This window comes from Electrona antarctica (assembly GCF_951216825.1).
Source record: "Electrona antarctica genome assembly, chromosome: 15".
In the NCBI taxonomy this organism is placed as follows: domain Eukaryota; kingdom Metazoa; phylum Chordata; class Actinopteri; order Myctophiformes; family Myctophidae; genus Electrona; species Electrona antarctica.
The window spans coordinates 43860939-43883624 of record NC_136796.1 but is presented as its reverse complement, the minus strand read 5'-3'; the positions used below and the strand labels follow the sequence as shown (position 1 = coordinate 43883624).

Genomic DNA, 22686 nt, shown 5'->3' with positions numbered 1-22686 from the left:
AGTTGGTTGCACAGCTGGATTAAGAATGAGAGAGATGTCATTGAAAAAAAGCATTTATTAACCAAACAGTATTCTTACTGTACTGAACAGACAATATCCTTACAATTAAGGAACTTAAACACAAGCTTCGTTAAACGGAAAATTGGGAAATCAAAAATCGAATTTTCAAGATGACGGAACACTATAAAAGTTAACCTGACAAATAGGTTCTCCTGATTGAATGAAACTGCTGATCCCACCTGGAAATGTACTTTCTGTTAATATAGCAACACTATACAGCTTAAACATTTTAACAACAAAAATCACAGTACCTTGAAAGATATTTTAAATTATACATTCAGTCTGCAGAGGGCACTGCACGCTTCATAAACAAATAAAATAATACAAAATAAAACAAAATCCCATTTTTAATCATTTTGAAATAAATGATGCTGGGATAATATACAAGATTAGGTTTTTTGCCATCTGGTGTTTTCAACTTGAAAAAAATAAAATAAAAGTTTTCACTTTCTGTAACAAGTGTTAAAGTGCAAATCTAAAACAAACTTTGCACACAAGCAATGGGAATGGATTCCGTTGTCCCTCTTTACCGTGTGGGTTCAACTGTAAAGAGAGGAGAGGGAGATACAAGTTAATTCTTCTAATCTTAGGTCAGGTATACAGAAGAATATACAGAATATATTAATCCATTTAGGCCCGACATCGATATAAAAAAAGGTCTTCTGAAAGAATATATATTCAAAGATATGTGCCGCATTTTCATGATTTTTCAAAAATAGCAGACCTACATCTGCTATTTTTCAATAGCTAAAGTATAACGTAATGCTTATAACACCAAAAGGGGTTCCCACCCAGAATGGGTTAAAGGAAACAGGTGTGCAACAGATCGATTTAATAGATTATACAAAATAATCAGTTTTAATTGATGGAAAAAAAACTACATTTAGTTTTAAAATCAGACCCGTCTGAAGTGAGTGGTGCTGTGCTGTGCTGTGCTGTGCTGTGCTGTGCTGTGCTGTACTGTACTGTACAATCTCTCCTCCCTGGCCTGTGTGTTAGGCTGTGCAACAGTGACACTATAGGAGTGCTTGCACCACTCAAAAACTGATGGTGATCCAATAGGGCTGTTACAGTTGACCACTTTTAACCTGCCATCTCTTTATTGGTCATGGAAAAATCTTAAAGCTAAATAAAGAAAATGACCGAAAATGGAACATCTACAAGCTTGTAGGATCATCTGCTATCTTTATGTGAAGTTGTACAACAATTATTAAATTATAAATCAGGCTAATCACCACCACTCAAAAAAGTAATCAATAGACAAATAAAGAATATAATAAATAATTATAGCCCTAATACATTTGACAGTCATCATAGTCTATATAAAAACATTATTTCCATTACGACCCATATCGACAGGACAGTTCGCCCTATTTTGGCTGTTCAGTCAATAGGTTTTTTGAGTGGTGCAACCACTCCAAGGAACAGCAATGTCCGTGGTGTTCACCTATGTTTGTGACTGTTAACCTATGTTTGTGTGTGACTCATGTGTGACTCATGAGTACCAGTAGGGGCGCTGTTTTTATTTTAATTGGAACGATAAAGAGAAGAAATTGGAACGATACAAATTGGAACGATACAGAGAAGAAATTGGAACGATACAGAGAAGAAATTGGAACGATACAAAGAACCAATAGGAACTGAAATTGGAACGATACAAATTGGAACGATACAGAGAACCAATAGAGGGGAGTTGCACCACTCAGTTCACACGGGTGTGATTTTTCAGAAAACGGTCAGGATTTTAGAAGACATTTGTAGGTCAAAATGGGCTTAGAGGAACCTTTTTCTTTGTCTTCTTTAGAAGTAGAAGCGTTGTGGTCAGCTGTTGTGGTCAATGAACGGTCATATATAATATGAATCAAGACAAATCCATACAAGGGTACTTACTGTACGAGGCGATGTCGATCTGGTCGGGCAGCTCAGTGATGTTCACCTCGAAGCGCTGCTGCACACTGTGGAGCGTGCGGACGTCGGTCTCGTCCGCCACGAATGTGATCGCAAGGCCTCTGGTGCCAAATCTGCCTGCTCTGGCAACCTGGAGAAAAAGAAAAGATGTGTTTAAACCCATTTAGGCCTGACCTCAAAATTAAAAAAAAATCTTCTAAATCCTCCAGTTTACTGAAAAAATATTTTCACGATTTTTCAAAAATAGCAGACCTACAAGCTCATAGCGCGCCACTCGGTGGCGCGCTACGAGCTTGTAGATCTGCTATTTTTCAATAGCTAAATTACAACATAATGTTTAAAACACCAAAAGGGGTTCCCGCCCAAAATAGGTTAATTAAAACTCTTTCAACCTGTCCTGGTTTTGGGGCATGTCGTGAAAATAGCAAAGACAGCCCTATCTACAAGCTTGTTTACATACTTGCGACGTGTTGTAAGCTTGTTACATAACTAATTTTACAAGGACGTATAACCCGGTACATAGTGGTGAGATATGGACTGTACAGGCTTCCCAGATAATTGAGGAGTAGTTTAATTCAACTTGCTTGGAACAAAAACTAATATGAGTGACAATTATAAAAAAATATTTAATCTCCCATCATCACCATTCAATTAAATAAAACATAAGACATGTAGGATATAATCAATAAGCCTCATTTGAAATGGGCGTCTGCTATATTGCCTATTGAAGGTAGCCACCTACTCGGTGCCGCGCTGTGAGCTTGTAGATCTGCTATTTTTCAATAGCTAAATTATAACAAAACACCAAAAGGGGTTTCCGCCCCAAAGTGGGTAAAAAAAGAAAAACCTTGTTGGAACAAGAAAGATTCTTTTTTTTTGCTGATTGCACAACAGGGGGTATTGGAAACAGAAAGTGTAGCAACAGGGGACGGTCAATGTTTCATTCAATTTTCCTACCCTGTGTAGGTAAGTGTCAGAGTCCTCGGGCATGTCGTAATTAAAGGCAATGTTGACCCGCTCAATGTCCATCCCGCGTCCAAACAGGTTGGTGGCCACCAGGATCCGCCGCTGGAAGTCTTTGAACTGCTGGTAGCGTGACAGTCTACAGAGTTGAGGGGGGGGGGGGGGGGGGGAAGCAAAGATTTGAGTTAAAAAACGTTCGCTCTGAAAGAATATATTTTCAAAGATTTGCGCCACATTTTCACGATTTTTTTAAAAATAGCAGACCTACAAGCTCGTAGCGCGCTATGAGCTTGTAGATCTGCTATTTTTCAATAGCTAAAGTAGAACGGAATGCTTAAAACACCAAAAGGGGTTTCGGACTGAGGCCGATTCTAAAAATGCCTTGAAAACCGGACCTAAGTTTTCTGAAAAACTTCAAATATTTATATACCAACATCAAATATTTTTAATTTTTGAATACTGTACATATACTGTACAGAACCCCAAGAGGGGTTCCCGTCCAGAAGGGTTAAAGCTGCAATCTGTAAGATCTACAGTATGTCCCAAAACTGTCCCAAAATAACCCACCTACAATCTCTAAATTATGAGCTTGTAGATCCGATCGGCTATTTCCAGCCACACAACTACACTATAGAATAAGCGTTTACCGTTCTGCCTGGTCCATCCCGCTGTGGATGGCGATGGCAGGGAAGTTCTGTTCCATCAGCAGCTGGGCCAGAGCCATGCAACGAGGGACGGACCTCACAAAGATCACCACCTGGACAACAACAACACATTCGTTTTTTTTGTGGCTGCGATTAAACATGCTGGTACCACATGCATAAGACACATGAGATCCCTTGTTTTTTTTTTACATACTTGCAGTACTAATTGGGCATTAGCCGAGTCGGTACCCAGGCTTTTATTTTCGTTGGCGTTCGGCTCCAAAAAATTAAAGCAAACGCAAAAGCCCCCAGTGCAGCTCTCCAACGTTGAAGCACTGGCGGGCCCTAGTGGTAAGAGGTGGTGACTGCAGGCGGACCCGTGGAGTTAATGATGAGGGAAACCCCCGTGCAGAATGGGGGTTTAACATCGAGCGCCCGTTTGCACTTTTTCGTATTTTGGGCACGGAATTTTGGTGCCCAAATCGGGAAAAGAATGCGGAAGTAGACCGTTCTTCCGGGTGCTTCAAAACGCCACTGAGCAACTTCCACTGACATGAATAGCGGGTTCAGTCTCTATCCTTTTAATACTCTATGGGGGGGACGTGACACAGTAGGAGTGTGAGTGAACTACAGTGCAGAGGGGGCGTTGCTTTCCTCAGCTGATTTCTACCAGGGAGGGGAGGGGCGCAGGGGGGCAGGGGGGGCTCTGATCGGTGAACCAATATCCTCCAGCGTTTGCTCCAAGCGCGCCGCCCGCCCGCCCGCCCGCCCCTCTAGACCGGAGAGCACGCTGGCGAGGCCAGGCTAATTGGGCATTGACCGATGTTTTTTAAAGCAAAATGTTCCCACGAATTAAGAGCATGGCCTCTGGAACAGCATTTAGACTATCATGAGTCACAGACAAACAACGGGGGAGTCTCGGTGATCCATCATACTTTCATCCAGTGGCAGGAGAAACTCGGGGGTAAAGCAGTCTTTGAATTATGTAATTTGTACAGCTGAGATGTTGGTGTTACTCCGGTGATTAGAATAGATTGTTGTACATAGCAATACTGACAGGCTAATAGAAGATATTTAATAAATACAGGCTGTTGCATCATCAAATTGTTTTGTCTTCGTCGACCAAGAATTTGTTGTTGATTCGTTTTTTGTTAATATGTATATTTTTCTTGAAAAATGATAAGTATTTTTCCTGTAAGCTCTGTATTAAATCCTTTCAATTCCACCAGTTTATAACAGTGGTAGCCACTGTGACGTAATTAAAATGTTCCTTTATAATTGGAATTTATTGATTTGTTTAATCAACCCTGAAGTGAAGTCAGCTGAGAAAGAAAGATCACCTGATTGAACTCCAGCACGTCCAGCAGCTCAATCAGCTTCCTGTTCTTCTCGCCGTCCTTCAGCTTGACGTAGTGCTGCTGCAACCCGTGGAGGGTCAACTTGGTCTCGTTGTCCACAAAGATCTCCATCGGCTGGAGATTGGAAGGGGTTGGACAGTGTTTTAAGGTAAGGGTGGAGGAGGAAGGGGTTGGACAGTGTTTTAAGGTAAGGGTGGAGAAGGAAGGGGTTGGACAGTGTTTTAAGGTAAGGGTGGAGAAGGAACTGGTTTGACAGTGTTTTAAGGTAAGGGTGGAGAAGGAACTGGTTGGACAGTGTTAAGGTAAGGGTGGAGGAGGAAGGGGTTGGACAGTGTTAAGGTAAGGGTGGAGAAGGAAGGGGTTGGACAGTGTTTTAAGGTAAGGGTGGAGAAGGAAGGGGTTGGACAGTGTTAAGGTAAGGGTGCGGCGGGCGGGTGAAGGTCAAGGAGAGTTTAGTTTGTTAGCATTTCAGACAGGAGTTATATAGTGTGTGTGTGTGTGGTGCATGAAACAGTATGTGTTGACGTGTGTGTGTTGATGCATGTGTTGATGCATTTTGACGTGGGAACTCAGTGCCACGCTATGAGCTTGTAGATCTGCTATTTTTCAATAGCTAAAGTATAACATAATGCTTAAAACACAAAAAGGGGTTCCCGCCCAGAATGGTTTAAGTCAATTATATTCAGTCCCGCCCCCTACCAGGGCCCAGGAAATGATTGCCCGTTCATTTTCCTCATAGACATTTCAAAAATGTATTTAAAGACCTTTTAAGCCTCGTACAAAGCCAACTCGAGTTGTGACAAATCATGACAACAAACACATTTTTTCGGGCCGAACAAATAATTACAAAGAAGAGAACGGTAGGTTACAACACTTTTTTGTTGTTTTTCTTCTTTGTAATTATTTGTTCGGCCCAAAATGTTGTGTTTGTTGTCATGATTTGTCACAACTCGAGTTGGCTTTGTCCGCGGCGTAAACGTCTTTAAATAATTACTTTTTGAAAAAGGCTATGGAAAAAATGAACGTGGAATTCACTTCTGGGTCTCACGTCGTCATGAAAGGGGACGGGACTGCGACGCTCTATAATTGAATAGACTTGGACACTACACATCCGTCTTCATGCTCTCCACCTCCATTATCATGTGACTCTTTGCCTGCTCCCAGTGTTCAGGATTCACGTTTTGCCATTTCTTAGACCTTGTTGACAATTATTGTGCTGTAAAGAACCAAACGATTGCTACACTTTACAACTGCTGTGCTCGCCTACAGAGTGGTCCGTCTATCTCAGGGCAGTTACCTCAGCTCCATTTAAGTTGACTCGAATGACAATAAAAGTAATAGGCCTGTTCTGGCAAGGTGGCACACAAGACTCGGGCTCCATTTCTTTTCACTGTCCTCCACTTTGCTGGGAAAAGTAATTAACTACAGAGGCCTCAAGAGCTAGAATCACTATGGCCTGGTTCACTCTCTGGGGATTCACTTCAGTGTTTCTATTAGAAGACTATTGTAGGTGAGAATGCTTCCTTGTTGTAATTTAATTCCTTTTTATTTTGTTGGAGGGGGGGGGGACCTGTACATTTAACCATTTGGTGTGGTTATCCCTCAGGGGGGAAGGCCTGCCTGACAACATAGAAGGAAGCTTGAGGTTTTTGAACAATGCAGAGGAAAAACAATGCCAGGATTATAGAGCAGTTTCTTTGATAAGTTCACATGAAAAAGTTATCTTTTATGAGTAGCTATTTTTGTTTGGCTTCCTTGCATTGTCTGAAAGGAAGCCGAACAAAAATAGGTTAAAATGTTTTACTTGTATGTACACAAGATTTAACAAAGTACAACCTTGAATCTGTGGTAGTACTTAATTATTTGATAGCCACTTGAAGTTACCTATACATATTCCATTGTATTATCCAATTTAACCCATGCATTTTCTAGCAATGGTGAGGCTGTTGGTTCTGGGGATAAAGTAAAACTTTGAATATTTCACTAATGAAAGCTCATTGCCAAGAGGGCAAATATGCTAAATATGGCCAAAACCAGGTTGTGTAGGAAACACTAATTGCAGTGGTACCAAATTCAAGTGTTTCACAAAGCACACATAGTATGCTTTGACAATACTTATCTTAGCTAATTTAGTTATCACTGGCTAAGGCGCTTTCTTGGAATAAGGAGACATTTCTTCCTCGCTAGTAGCTCGCATTTATGGAGGTCTTAATCCATTTTGGGCGGGAACCCCTTTTGTTTTTTTAATGTTATAATTTAGCTATTGAAAAATAGCAGATCTACAAACTCATAGCTTGTAGGTCTGCTATTTTTGAAAAATTGTTAAAATGTGGCGCAAATCATCGAATATATATTTCAGAGCGAACATTTTTAACTAAAATATTGGCTTCTGGGGGGGTCCCTGGAACTACATATTTTGAGATGGGGGTCCGTGGCCCAATAGAGATAATTCTGGGGGTCCTTGACATGAAAAAGGTTGAGCACCACTGACATAGAAACATAGGTTTTTCAGAAAAATGTTAGAATTTAGAAGCCTTTTTTTTTTAATCGACCTCAGTCCAAAATGGGATAAGGCAACATAGACAGGTGACACGGTGCCAGTCCACTCCAAAAGGCATGGCAGAGTGGGGAAAGGAGTCGAGTGGCCTTGTGGTTAGAGTGTCTGCCCTGAGACTGGGAGGCCGGGGTTCAATCCCCAGCCGGGTCATACCAAAGACTCTAAAAATGGGACCCAGTGCCTCCCTGCTTGACACTCAGCATCAAGGGTTGGATTGGGGGTAAGTCCCTGCGACATACTAGCAAAGGAAAACAAGAGAAAAGGGAAAGGAAACAGAAAGAAAAGGAAGAAAAATAGAAGAGGAAAGAAAAGAAAGGAAAAAAAGAAAGGAGTAGAGGAGGTGTTGGGAGAGGAACGAGAGAGAGAGAGAGAGGGGTGTGGGTGTGATGCAAGAGGAGAGGCGTAATTACATCTTGCATGAACTTTCTGCAGACAGGACGGATCTCTTTACTCAGGGTGGCACTGAACATCATGACCTGCTTCTCATGGGGCGTCATGCGGAAAATCTCCTGGACATCTCTGCGCATGTCTGGGGAAGAGGGTGGGAAGAAGGACACCTCGATTAGAATCAATATATTCAGTCTGGGGCTGGAAAAAGAACATTGGAGCTTAAACAAGCGAAGTATTCATGATGAGTTTCAACCAGCTCTCGGTTTGCAGCATGTGTACAAATTCATAATGCAGCATACCGCAGTCGTCACTGGTCAGACAGACGACTACTAACATACCAACAACCATAACACCACCAACAACAGACAATATTAACCCATTTAGGCCTGACCTAAATCCTCCAGTTTTCTGAAATAAATATTTTCACGATTTTTCAAAAATAGCAGACCTACAAGCTCGTAGCGCGCCACTCGGTGGCGCGCTATGAGCTTGTAGATCTGCTATTTTTCAATAGCTAAATTATAACATGTTTAAAACACCAAAAGGGGTTCCCGCCCAGAATGGGTTAAAAAACACATCAACGGAATTACACACCTATACACCACATATCATAAACGTATGAACTCTTATAAAGGCCTTTGCAAACAAAAACAACAAAACAAACTTCAACTCAAATAACACGTTTAGCCATTCACTGCGTGTGGAACCGATACAGAATGTATACATTCCATGTAAACCAGTGTGTACACTCGTGTACACTCGCTTATGGAGCAAATCATTTTCGCAAACTCACAATTTCATGGAACTGAAAAGTGGAAACACTGTACATACTATTTCAGCATCATATGGCCCAAAACAGCTACTCGACGTCTGTATAATAGGCATATTGTTGGTCAGGGGTAACCAGTTTGAACCATCTCATTGATTACACATGGTGTTGCAAATACATTTCAGCTGTGAGGCCCGGTTAATGTGCTGGCTAATCACACACTGAATCTGATGTTTGGATATTGTTACATTTTCTCAAAACTTTACATTACAAAAATGGGAATGCACAGATTTGATTGTGACAAGTTATTTAGTCATAAGTCAATACTTGTTTTTTTCCCAATCATAGGTCTGTAGGAGGCTATAAGAGGGTCAAGTCTGTGTGTCCGTCTGATTGTCCAGAGCTAATCTTGCTTACTACTAGATCAATTGGTGCCAAATTTACCAACTTAACCCATTCTAGACGGGAACCCCTTTTGGTGTTTTAAGCATTATGTTATACTTTAGCTATTGAAAAATAGCAGATCTACAAGCTCATAGCGCAGCACAGAGTGCTGCGATACGAGAAAAATCTGGTGCAAGTCTTTGAATATATATTCTTTCAGAGCGAACGTTTTTAATTCAAATCTTTGCTTCTGAGGGGTCTCTGGAACAGCATTTTCAGATGGGGGGGGTCGGTGGCCAATTACATATAATTTTTGGGGTCCTTGACATGAAATATTGAGCACCACTGATATAGAAACATAGGTATTTCAGAAAACTGTCATGATTTAGAAGACTTTTTTTTAATATCGACGTCAGGCCTAAATCATGGCTTAAGTACCTGAATTTTTAAATATTCTTTAAAAAATATAATATTTAATTAATTTAATTCTCACCAAGCTGTTCGAGCATCTTGTCACATTCGTCCAGGATGAAGTGTTTGACGTGCCGCAGGTTGAGCGTCTTGGTGCGGGCCAGCGCCATGATCCGCCCCGGTGTTCCCACCACCACGTGAGGACAGTTCTTCTTCAGGACGTCCGCGTCTTTCTGGATGGGCAGACCTCCGAAGAACACCGCTACCTGGAGAGACACACCATGGAGATGGGATGCATTACATTAACCCATTTTGACCTGAGATCAGATTCTAAAAATGTCTTCTACATCCTGGCAGTTTTCTGAAATAGCTATGTTTCTATGTCAGTGGTTCTTCGATTCTTCAAAAATAGCAGACCTACAAGCTCGTAGCGCGCCACTCGGTGGCGCGCTATGAGCTTGTAGATCTGCTATTTTTCAATAGCTAAAGCATAGCATAATGCTAACACCAAAAGGGGTTCCCGTCCCGCCCAGACTGGGTTAAGGATCATCGCCTCGGGGAGGCAGTGTTGTAGAATTGTACAGATGTTGGCTAGACCAGAGCAGGGGTTCCCAAACTTTTTCGTGTCAAGGACCCCCAAATCAACATTTATTAGGCCACGGACCCCCCCCCCCCCCATTTGATTCCGAAACATATTAATTTCATGGACCACCAGTTTCACACGGACCCCCGATTTAATGGCATTTCTATCTCTGGTACCCCAATTTATATTGTAAAACCACTTGTTTATGATATATTTTCTCTATTATTAAGGTTATTTTTGCAGTCAGTTTCTCAACGTTGAGAACCCCTGGGCTAGAGCAGTGGTTGTCAAACCTTTTCAGGACAAAGATTTGTAAAGAAAAAAGCAGACCTTACAAGCCCATAGTGTGCACAAAGTGTTGCGTGTTGAGCTTGTATATCTGCTATTTTTGAATAACCAAAGTATAAAATATCGTGGTTATTGTTTGAGAACCACTGGACTAGAAGATAAAGCACACAGTCCATACCAGCACGGTGGGCATGTATTTGGAGAATCTCTCATACTCCTTGCTGATCTGGAACGCCAACTCTCTGGTGTGGCACATCACCAGGACGGACACCTAAAGCAAGAAAAGGCGTGTGAGTAGAATGAAACATTATAGTATGATACAATTATATAGTACTTAGATTTAGTTAAACTTCTCCCTAAAACATTTTTAAATCCACTTGTCCCATCTGGATTTGCAGCAGTGTTGTTTTTGGCAGCAAATTTTGATTTTCTTGAATAGTTTATTTAGTTTTAGTCACATTTTAGTCACCTGGAATGTTTTACTGTAGTTTTACTCTAGTTTTAGTCGACTAAATATCATAAGATTTTAGTCGACTAAATCTAAAGTTGATTTAGTCAACTAAAATGAATTTTGGCGGGCTTTGATGCCATTGTAATGACTGTTTTTACATTTGCTGAAAATAGCCGATCTACGGTAAAATGACTTGGATCTCTTGTCCACTAGTGACCTGGATCTCTTGTCCACTAGTCCCTTCCTAACATTTTAGTTTAGTTTTTATTTGTTGGCGAAATTGTCAATATATTTAGTCTTAGTTTTAGTCATCGTAGCTTAGTTTATTTAGTTTCCGTCAGTGGAAAAAAATCAACACTGATTTGCAGAGGGCGGCGCCGGCAAGTGAGTCAGGAGATAGAGCGACTGTCCCTGAGCAAGGCACTTAACCCCTAACTGCTCCTAGCGCGAACCCTGGGTCTGCACACTGCTTTAATATGGACTCTATGGGAGCCAACCTGGGGCAAAGCCAGGAGGGGAAAGAAGCGTACCACCTACGTAGACTTACTGCGGCGCGACAGCTTAGCTAACCACACTGCAGAGCTCAAGAACTTTATGAACAGATAGGACATTGTGGAGGGCAGCGATCCAGGAATCCCGAGTTGGTGTTGGCGAGACCTCACTCTCGCAGCAACTATATGACTTAAGGCAGTGGTTCCCAAACTATCATTTAGCTGGGGACCCCCTGGAACTCTCTCAATGACCCCTGGGGGTCCCCGGACCCCACTTTGGGAACCACTGACTTAAGGGTGTTTGCCAGCCTAAGCCAATGGGAGTGCCTCCTAAGCCCTGAAAGGCCGCAACGCGGACTCCAAATTCTAGCATCAGTCGGGGCTCGAAGGCAGAGTAGATGCTCACACAGTTGAGTGCCAGTAGACTGTAATGACAAGAGGATGCAGGGTGTGTTTGAGTGGGTAATGTTACCTGTCCAGGGACGGGCTCCAGCTGCTGTAAAGTGGCCAGGACAAACACAGCAGTCTTGCCCATTCCAGACTTTGCCTGACAGAGGACATCCATGCCAAGGATGGCTTGAGGTATGCACTCATGCTGGACTGCAAGAACAATGTTGTACACGACCAAGATTATGTCTTCAGAACAATACATCATGTAAACAACAAGGTATTTTTTTTAATTAGTTTCAGTTTGTGTGTCTAGAAAATAAATTGTTTTTTTTTATCCCACGATTCTGTGACCCATTTTTTCACCCAGTGTCAATTATCGAATGCAATCCTGGGCTCTACACTCCCCTCTAGAGCAACTGACTGACCTCATGCTTCCTTCAATGCATGAGGAGTCCTGCATTTTCACCTGACATGGGGGAGTTTCCCCGGTTGGATGTAGCGCGTGGAACAACATGTTATTCCAACCAGTTCCTTTCCCTTCCAACTCCTAATACAAATATTAATTTACAGCATTTATTTGCAGAAAATGGCAACTGATCAAAACTAAATAACACATTTATACTTACTTTAGGAAGTGTTCAGAAAACAATATTTGGAGGAACAACCCTGATTTGGTTAATTAATGTAGCACCAGTTTGTTTTCCCATCCAGCTGGTCCTATTTGCAGACTGTGACGCCCACAGCAGTGGGTTTTATTCTTTTCCTCGTTAAATTACATTTGGTTCAGGTGATCAGCTAATCAGTACTTCATTAAGTTAGAATGGGTATTTGTTTGAATTCAGCAAACAGTGGAATGAAATGGCTGCCAGACATAATAGAGATGCTGATTTAAGTAAACTTTAGAGTGGATCCATAAGCAGAAAGAAGCCTTGTATCAATGAATGCATCTCCACATTTCAACTTTTTATGTTTTTCAATTAATACCCTATTTAGTCATACTAGAGTGTCACACAAAAATTAGTAAAAAAAAGAAATAGCCGATCTGCAAGCTCACGTCTCGTGGTGCGACGCTTTGTGAGCTTGTAGATTGACTATTTCTTGCTATTTTTTTTTAACGTTAAATTGAAAGTGGTTAAGTGGGCCTGTGGGTTTCATAAATATTTAACCCATTCAGAACCAGAATGGGAACCGCTTTTGGTGTTATGTTATACTTTAGCTATTGAAAAATCGTGAAAATGTGAAAATCTTATATATTTTATTTCAGAGCGAACGTTTTTAACTCAAATCTTTGCTTCGACAGGGGGGATGGGAACACAACATATTTTCAGATCGGGGTCGGCTGCCAATTACATATCATTTTTGGGGTCCTTAAATGAAATTAAATGATTACTATATTTACCCAGAGTATCTGGGCTTGACATGAAATAGTTTTAGAACCACTGATATAGAAAACTGTCATGATTTAGAAAACATTTGTAGAATCGTCCTCAGGTCTAAATGGGTTAACCAATGAAAGGTATTAACAACTAAATAATAACGACATTGGATCCTTCGGAACAGCACCCCCCCCCCCCCCCCCCCCCCCTTTCTTTTGACATAAAGTGACCTTTTGGGGACAATAATTCTCACCCTCAGACGGATGCTCAAAGCCACAGTCCACTATAGCCCTCAACAGCTCCGGCTTGAGCAGGAAGTCTCTGAACCCGGAGGAGTGCATGGAGACGTAGGAGCCCTTCATCCCCTCCTTGGGATCCAGGAGATCCACTAGGCTCGTTGCGTCCGCGTCCACCTCGTCGTCATCGTAGTCCAGGAGCTCATTCTCATTCACGTCGTTCAGCGACATCCTGACTGACCGGAGACGACAAGGGGAGTTAGTACAGGCCAGTGTTGATTTCGTACGAACACGAAAAATGTTCGTCGACTACCGTTTTTCAGACTGATGAACTAAATGGAAGCTAAAATGAAAACTAAGCTATGATGACTAAAACTAAAGACTAAATATATTGACAATTTTGTAGACAAATAAAAAAACGAGACTAAAATGTTAGGCAGGGACTAGTGGACAAGAGATCCATTACAGGTCATTTTACACTTGGTTGCTTGTGAATAGCAGATCTGCAAGCTCACAACGTGTCGCGCTGCGACGCGTTGTGAGCTTGTAGATGGGCTATTTTCAGCAAGTGTGAAATCAGTCATTGCGACGGCATCAAGGCCGCCAAAACACATTTTAGTCGACTAAATCAACTGTAGATTTAGTCGACTAAAATTAAACTGACACTAACACACTAGGTGACTAAAGTGTGACTAAAAGTAAATTAAGTTTTATTCCAAAGACTATGACTAAACTAAAATATTAATTTGCTGCCAAAAACAATACTAGTATAATTGCCTATCAACTTATTGGAGCGATTATTAATCGTCAAGTAAGTCGGCCCTATGTAGGCAGAATGTATCAGTGTGATTATGTGAAGTAATATAAATAAGCACAATGGAAAGCACAGGTGTGAATGTAAATATGAGTGTGCAAGACAGTGGAACCAAATGGAAATGGTCCAGTTTAGTTCCACTTTTTTAGCTTTGTCATGTTTTTACAAATATTTTACCTGTAGCACTTTGAGATTTGTTTCAAGTGCATTATAAATAAAAATGTATTATTATAACTTAGATTTCCCCCCCCCCCCCCAGTGTATGTGATCTTATATTATAATTAGCATTAATACGTCGTGTGATCGTACTAGTGCAACCGGGAAATTCTGGCAGAAGCCCTTGAGGGGTGATTTCTCCATTCTGCGATCCTAATTGACTCATGGTGCAATATAAAGGTGTATGTACAACATAAGATGCATGCATATAGTAAGTAACATGCATGCACAGCTACAGTATAGTAACATGCATGCACCATGGAGGGCTTGTAGCTCTAAATTACAAAAAATAAATAAAAATGGCACATATTATGCACATTGCACGCTAGAGGCAATCACGTGTCAAAACAGCTGCAGAAGCTCACGTTTAATAGCGAGACTAACAATCAGGTTTACAATGTATTCATTGTTACCGTAATTGCCCCTTATTGTTCATGTCTAAATGCTAATGCACCGTTGAGTGAACTTTGCCAACTGTGTTTGTCTTGTAAATCTACTATAACAAACTATTCATTCATACCTGAATTGTTTAGAAACGACCACCGCGACACGTTCAAAGTTAAGCGCTATCGAAGTTTGCACAACACTGACGTCATCAGCACGCGCGCCGACTTCTGCGAACAGAGGAAAGACCCCACCACAACAATAGCACGTCCAGTAACATGCCTGTCTGGAATATAGTTCAGAACTTCAGACAGACAGGAGAGGAGAGAAGAAGGAGCTGCAATATCTTAACTAGAACGTTTTGATCACAACGTTACACGTTTGAAAGGTAAACCTGAACTTAACATTACCGAACGGATGTATATATCTCTATCCTGAATCCTATGATGATATTGCTATTAACGTTAGCTTAGGTCGTCGCGGCATAATGTTTTTGCCAACACGTGTTGAACAGACAGACATGTCAACACCCCAGGCCGGGTGGTGGAACTCTGGAAGAATACTCGGATTTGTTTTATTTTTTGTATTATAAAAATCACACCCGTGTGAAGTGAGGGGCGCTAATATATTAAAGTCAACTCATGTTGATTAGGTGATGTAATGCCAGGTGATGTAAAACAAACGGTGACAACACAAACATTAAACACCATTAACAATATGACGAGTCGACCATTTTCCCTTCATTGCCAATGCGTTTACAAAACAAACTTTGAACTAAAGACAAACATTAAACCTGTGCATAGGAGGGGCTGGCACCCCTCAAACATCTTATTTGGGTTAAAATACAGAAGTATTGGCACCAAAATGTACTTCAATACAGTATAAACCTTAAACTTAAAGCAAAGAGTGGGCCCAGTCTTCCTAGAAGAGTGGGTACCTACCTATGGGGGAAGACTGGACACCTTTTAGTAAAATTTTGAATAACCCTAAGTTTTTTATATATAATCGATCGGAGGGTGAGGTTCCAAAAGGGTCTAATTTAACATTAACCTCAGTAAAACTATGCCTAAACCTAACCTTTAACCTCACAGAACAGAACTATGCCCAACCGATATCCCCTATAGTGCCTACTTTTCCAAGGCATTGTGCCTACGTTTTGGTGCCCAGTAATCCCTAGTTCCTGCTTTTCTGAGGCCTGGTGGCCACTCTATTTCTAGCTCTATGTTGGTGCCCACAGGCAGGCACATTTCCCTAGTGCCCATGCTGACTATAGTCTATAGCGCCAAGTTGTCCCCAGTAGTGCCCAGAATGTTTTGCTGCCCACCCTTCCTTTAACCAAATTTGATCTACATGTTATTGGACTGTACTGCATTAATGTCTTAAACAACTTTTTTTTGTTGCAGGTTGTAAAGGTGGAGCTGATTTTAAATAGTTCATGTGATGCTGGGCAGAGTAATCTAGTAAGAGAGTGGCGACACTAGCGTTGACTCCCATTGTAACAATGGAATGCGGAAGTGCTCATTCTCTCTCAATGGGATAGTTCCAGCCATAGGAGCAATGTTTGGAACTATAGCCCACAGGCACCCGCTTTGCGGCAAGATCAAAGCGTGTCGCCACTCTCTTACTAGATTCCTCTGATGCTGGGTAGCTGAACCTGTAGCCTGGGTTAACCCTTTCGGGTTTATGAACCGGCCGGGGGTGGAATGGTGGATGGTAACTTTCGTCATGATCATAATTTTAGGGCCTACCCAATAAAATCATAGATGCAGCGTAGTTTTGCTGATTATTAAAATATAAATGTGACTGTACTTTCCAGAGACTATTTAGCGTCCCTATATGTTTGTTATCTCACGGGGGAAATTCTATTTTATTGGGTAGGCCCTGAAATTATGATCGTGGGGAATTGTTCTCATTCTGGTTGTGGTTTCCTGCCTGATGACTACAAATCAGTGACTACAACATGACGTAAATTACCATCCGCTCCAGACCGGTTCATACAGTAATTTGGTAACAGAGACCAGGCTTTACTCCGTCCGAGGTGGAAAGCCTGGTGATGCGAGGTTAGTTAACCTGTAATAATGTAACTAATATAGTAACTAAAAGTTGTCAAAATAATTGTAGTGGAGCAAAACGTAAAGTATTTTCTCCTGGGATGTAGTGGAGTAGAAGTATATGGTATAAAAAATGGTAAAGTAAAAAAATACCTCAAAATTGTACTTAGTTACTGTGATGACAAGTTATTTAACACAATCAGCGCTGGGATTTCTTTCAAAATAGAAGCTCGGGGCTTCAGATAGCCATCTGGTCAAAACCACGGAGAGCTCCTTAGATTACGTGTGGCGAGCCTTTCTTTCTGATCGCTAAACAGGGAAGTGAATGGCAGCGCGCAAGCGCCAAAAGCAAGGAGTACATTGCAGAAGGATAGGACAACCCAAAAAAATACAAATAAATCTGAATATATTTTCTCCGTTTGATATCAATGAAAAAGCGCTAGGACGTGTACACACGTCGTACTCGCAATCAGTCAGTTGGATCAGTTATGATGTTCCCACACGTCGTACGGTCTGAATGTGTTAAGAGTGACTGTCATTAATCATTTATAATATTAATCATTTCTCATCTTTATGTTTTCACAGCCATGTCGTGTTTCAGTGGTAATCCAAACTTTTGCCCCGAATGTGGAAATGTCCTCCCATTACCAGGGATGCAAGACACCGTTACTTGTCCCCGCTGTGCCTTCAGCATCCCTGTACAAGGTACAAATATTTACCATAGTCTACATTCTTCAGTTCAGAGAGTTGGAGCTACACCCAGGTTTGCTTATTTCCCGCCAATGTTGGCTTGTTTTTTTCCAGAGTTGCAGGTTTTTTCCCCCCCGAGTCGCGGGTTGCATTTTTTGGGGCTTGTTTTAAAAATTCAGTGAAAAATTCAGACAAATGTAGTTAGCTTGTAATGTCGATTAATTTGTGTCCAACAGGTTAGAAAAACGTAAATAACTTCCTAAAAAGATATTCCACCTCATTCAAAATGCTATAGCCAGAGTTCTCACTGAAACGCATTACTCCTATAATTGTATTAGCTCTCTATGATACAGAATTGATTTCAAAGTACTACTTAATATTTACAATGTATTAGCTGCCTATCATTAGTGTATTTAGCTATAGTCGCTCAATGAAGGATTTATTCAGTAATTAGCATGCCTATTTAAAGGCTAATTCAAAACTTGTGCTCAACACTTGCCAATATTATGGCAGCCACAATGATATATCAAAGATTATCATATCGATATATGCAAGACTCTTAAGTTAAAGATTACCCACAAAATATTTTCAAACCAAAAAAACTGTTCTACTTCAGTCACAAACACCATGCAACATTAGATTATACATTTGTGTAACGGAGCAGCACAGATTATTTTTAAGCCCCCGAGGACAGCGTTAATTCATTCGCAGGCCAACACAATACAACATTATGCATGTGAGACAGAGCAAGAAGGGAGGTGGCAGAGCTGTATGCCTACCTGATGGGTAAGGTGTTTCTGCACCCTGTGTTCGCGTGTGGAATGAGTGTGATGATGTGTGGTAGAATCACTAAGGAGTCCCAAGGTTCTATTTCTCTCGTTTGAGAGAAATAGAAAGACGGAAATGGAGAAAAGGACAGTCAGAAAAGTCAACTCTTTATGATCGATTTAAGCCTCACATTCAAAATGCTCTTCTTGGGACTCCACACAGTTTCAGAGCCTTTTCATAAATTCAACGGCTGTACTTCCTAAAATTTGGACTAACGAATCACTACTCACACCTTATCTTAGACCGTAAGGGAAAGAAAAACTGTGTGTGAGAAATGAATGGTGTCCAACTGTCCATCCATGGACCCACGTATCAAATACATGAAACCAAAAACATTGGCTTGGTTCTCTAACTATTGGGCTCACTCCGACAACTAACATGATCCCTGCAATGCTGGAGACGTCAAAACATGCAATCGGATCGCACACACCTCGCTTCTCTCCTTCCTTGCCTCGGCAGAATCGGCACTAGTGTCGTGGAATTTCTTTGAACTGTAACTGGGGGCATGATGTCACGTGCATGCACCAGCATTATTTTATAATTGTATAAAAGTTTGATTCATTTTAGTTAGGTTCAGTCAGTGTGCACAAGTCGTTTTAGTTAGAAATTGTACTCGTTTAGTTTTTCTTTTGTTTCAGTACTTTCTAACTTGTCCAAGGAATAAGTTGATTTATCGAACCTAAGGAAAAAAAACGTAGGACATTAGAATTAGATATTAGGTTATCCACCTCTGATGGTGGATGGTCTGACACGCTGATACAATCTCAGGCTGTCCTGATTCCTGACTGTAGCTTGTGGGGTCTCATCCAATTAATCCCCCCCCCCAGGCAATCACAATTGGACAGCTGGTATAATAAATCACCTTCAAGAGGTTCTAATACACTAACACTAACCCTCTCGGCACCACCAGCAGACAGATCTCACACGAACAGGCTTTGAACGAATCATCTAATCATGTCAACTTTTGATGAAACAAGGTGTTTCTTACCTTTTTGAGTGGTGCAAACCACTCCAACAACCAGCTTTGTCTGTATGTTTGTGTAACCGTGTACGTGTCCGTGCACCTGTGTACGTGTCCGTGCACAGGTGAGCATGGTTACCATGGTCACTGACATTACGTCAGACCACAGCTGATCAGGCTATATAAGACCTTGCACCACTCGGTTCACACGGGTGTGATTTTTGATTTATGTCCGATCGGATAGTCGATTCATTCAAGCCGGATCACGTGTCCTTCCTCCAAACACGAGAGGAAAAGATGAGCTCTGTGATTATTTATTGAGTCTCAAGTTTGGGTCACCAGATGTTAAAGTGGGGTGATTTTTTTTCCAGAATAGTCAGAAACCAGAATCTCACTGACACTGAAGCATGAATTTATTCAAGTATCTGCAGCGAGTGACATGAAATGTGTTGCTTCAAGTGAACAGACAGATCGAGTACATGGATTTTTATGATTTAATCCCTTTTCCTTCAAACCTCCTAAATATGTCATGTCAGACACAATGAATAATAGTTCTATGAGCCTCCTTCCATGTCAGGATATCATTCACTGAAACAGGCGAGCCCTAGTGGATATCTGTCTTGGCATATTGAAATTTAGCAGACATATTCAGTACCACATCCTCCTGATATGGAGACCTTAAGAATCGATGCATAAAGTTCCATTTTGGTAAATTTTGTTGAGAAACATCTGCTTGACCACATGAGTATGTCTACCACATTGAATAAACGTCTTCGACCTGCTGGAGGTCTTCGTCAGGTATAATACAGAGGACATGTGTGAACTATCACCCCATATACATATAAAGCATTATTCAACCTGTTCTGTTGTACCGTTCTGCATGTTTTTACACCATACTGTCCGTGCCTAACAGAAACGAATATCTCAAGAACAGATTCTGTGCTACGCTACCTGGGCCCTATCTTACCTTATGCCTACATATTTGCCTTTTTTTTTTACTATTTTGAAAAACATTTTTAAATAGTTCAGCTAGCCGATTGCATCGGCACGTTGTGAGCTTGTAGATTGACTATTTGAACTATTAAAAGGTTTTTCATATACTATTAAAATGGCAAATAAGTCTAGGAATAAGGGGTAAGGGGTGGCACAAGATATATATATATATATATATACCTCCAGTGTTCAGGTGGGAACACTAGTGGTATTGCCTGAAGCTCAAAGCACAATCTTCTTTGGCCAAGTGGGCCTGGTTTGGAATCCTGGAAACATCAACCTTATTGATTTCAATTTTAAGCAAGTCTAAACAAATTATTGTAATAATAAATCGATGATTCCTTTACAGAATTCACACGTCAAGAAATCACCTCTACAATCGTCTTCAACCGCCTAGAACAGTCCTCCGTAGTGGTGGAAGACGAGGATTCGGAACTCAAAGGACCAGTGGTACGATTTGATTGCTTTGTGTGGATGATCTGTTTATTATAATTATCTTGTGCTGTATGAAAAATTATCTATTTTGTATTGATTGTTCGCTCTGCCAGAGACGGTATCTGAGATTGTATTAGCTTTCATTTTTTTGTTGTTAATTGAATAGTCTTGCTTTGTTGATTTATTTTTCTACTATCCTCTCGGGCTGTACGTGCTTCTTGCTTAGTGAAACCACCACGTTTTCCTCAGTGATCAATAAAGGCCCCTCTTATCTTAGATTGACAGACGCTGCTCTCGCTGCAATAAAGAAGGAATGGTTTACCATACGAGGCAAATGAGATCTGCAGATGAAGGCCAGACTGTCTTCTTCACTTGCATGCACTGCAGGTAACGACTGGGTGAACATATGTTACTGTATGCAGGAGTCATGGAAATGAAAAGTAGTTGAGCTGTGGTATATATTACACATCATTGCAATCTTAGAGTACATCTTAAACAGTGTATAATCTACTATGTAAGAGTGACTGAAGGTGGCCTTACACTAGCCGATTTTTTTTCAATGTGAAATCTGATAGCACCACACACTACAGGATAATCGGAGCAAATATCAAACATTCTTGATGTTGATCGGGCCGATCCCGATCGCGCTTTGAGCGGTCGGGCACCCTCCGAGCGTCAAAAATGCCTGATTATCGGCTAGTGTAAGGCCACCTTAACTTCTTGCTAATTATTCTTAAAAGGAAAAGAACAGTCATAAAAAACGGATAAAATGAAAACCTGAGTTTAAAAAAGGAAGTGGGGGGCACGGTGGCACAGTTTGTAGTGCTGTCACCTCACAGCTAGAAGGTCCTGGGTTCGATTCCCGCTCTGGACGCTGTGGGTGCTGGCGGCGTGTTCTCTCCTCCGCGTCAGTGCCCATACCCGAGACGGGGTTGGCGAAAGGGCCTTTGTATGTGGAGTTTGCATGTTCTCCCTGTGTCCCCTATAGGGTAGGTAGGTACCCTCACAAAAAAACATGCAGTAATCCTGGTCTCTAAACTGCCTCCCCCTGGCCAGCCGGGGTGCCTGATGGAGGGGGAAGGAACTGGTTGGAATAACATGTTCCTTCCACGCGCTACGTCTCCAACCAGGGAAACTCCCCCCTGTCAGGTGTAAAGGAGCAACTTGGACACTCATGCATGAAGGAAGCATGAGTTCAAGTCCGTTGCTCTCCCCAGGTTGGCGGAGGGTGTGTAGAGTCCAGGATCACATTAGATAATTGACACAGGGGTGAAAAATGGGTTATAAAATCGTGGGATAAAAACATATTTAATAGACATGGCATCTCAAAACAAATAGCGAAGTAAAAACAGGGAAACAACCAATCTGACTGATTATGATTGTACAACATTTGGCTACATATAATTAAGTGTCGTTCACATTGCAGGTATCAAGAGAAAGAAGACTCGTGAGACAACGGGACCAAGATGTGTGGATTGTGGACTGCAGAGATACATATAGCTATGCAAGACCATTCTTTAAGATGTCTGTTTAACAGTTTGCCATAATGTACTGCTGATGACCAATAGTTGTTATCAATGTTATGTAAATGTAGGTTGTTATGGAAATTGTTTGGCCTCTTTATTAATTCAAAATACAACGGCGATGCATTTGGTAATTGGCAATTCAATATGCATTTTGGTCATGCAATTAGAAAATACATTTTGCATTACGAGTTTATGACCATGCATTATGCAAAGTGCCAAGGCAATCCTCAATTCAGTGTGAATTATTTAAAGAAAACATTTGCCATTCAGTAAGTGGTCATGTAATTAATAAAATGCATTACCATTTGAATAAAAAAAAGGCCAGAAAAATATCATTGTTATTCACTATACTTCAGTGTTTGTAATGAGGATTTGGGGGTTCAAATAAAATAAAAGCCTGGGTACAGAGGCTAGGGTTTAAAAGGGCTTAGGCCTAATAAAACTGTCCTGTGTAAATAAAGATTTTGTTTTTTAATAAAGGATGACGTTCCTTGTATCAACTTCTATGTACTATTGTATTTGTGTATTG

At 41.1% G+C, this 22686-nt stretch overlaps 2 protein-coding genes across 5 annotated transcripts; one reads left to right on the top strand and one right to left on the bottom strand.

Annotated features, from left to right (window-relative positions):
- Nucleotides 1-40: 40 nt before the first annotated feature.
- ddx39b (DEAD (Asp-Glu-Ala-Asp) box polypeptide 39B) lies at nucleotides 41-14948 on the bottom strand. 2 transcript variants are annotated; one of them, XM_079523226.1, is made up of 11 exons: nucleotides 14810-14948; nucleotides 13277-13495; nucleotides 11730-11857; nucleotides 10494-10586; nucleotides 9527-9710; nucleotides 7901-8019; nucleotides 4916-5047; nucleotides 3579-3688; nucleotides 2926-3070; nucleotides 1951-2098; nucleotides 41-603 (listed from the first exon to the last, which is right to left on the bottom strand). In XM_079523226.1, exons 2-11 carry the CDS (start codon nucleotides 13488-13490, stop codon nucleotides 587-589), a joined length of 1290 nt encoding a protein of 429 aa, XP_079379352.1. In that variant the 5' UTR covers nucleotides 13491-13495; nucleotides 14810-14948; the 3' UTR covers nucleotides 41-586. The 2 variants fall into 2 exon arrangements, with proteins under 2 accessions (XP_079379352.1, XP_079379353.1); XM_079523227.1 differs by having other exon boundaries at nucleotides 13277-13491; nucleotides 14810-14927.
- Nucleotides 11710-22667, top strand: polr1h (RNA polymerase I subunit H). Of its 3 annotated transcripts, none has more exons than XM_079523234.1 (5): nucleotides 11710-11839; nucleotides 17310-17429; nucleotides 20546-20646; nucleotides 20909-21018; nucleotides 22058-22667. In XM_079523234.1, exons 2-5 carry the CDS (start codon nucleotides 17312-17314, stop codon nucleotides 22080-22082), a joined length of 354 nt encoding a protein of 117 aa, XP_079379360.1. In that variant the 5' UTR covers nucleotides 11710-11839; nucleotides 17310-17311; the 3' UTR covers nucleotides 22083-22667. The 3 variants fall into 3 exon arrangements, with proteins under 3 accessions (XP_079379360.1, XP_079379359.1, XP_079379358.1); XM_079523233.1 differs by having other exon boundaries at nucleotides 11796-11924; XM_079523232.1 differs by lacking the exon at nucleotides 11710-11839 and adding an exon at nucleotides 14923-15061.
- Nucleotides 22668-22686: the final 19 nt, after the last annotated feature.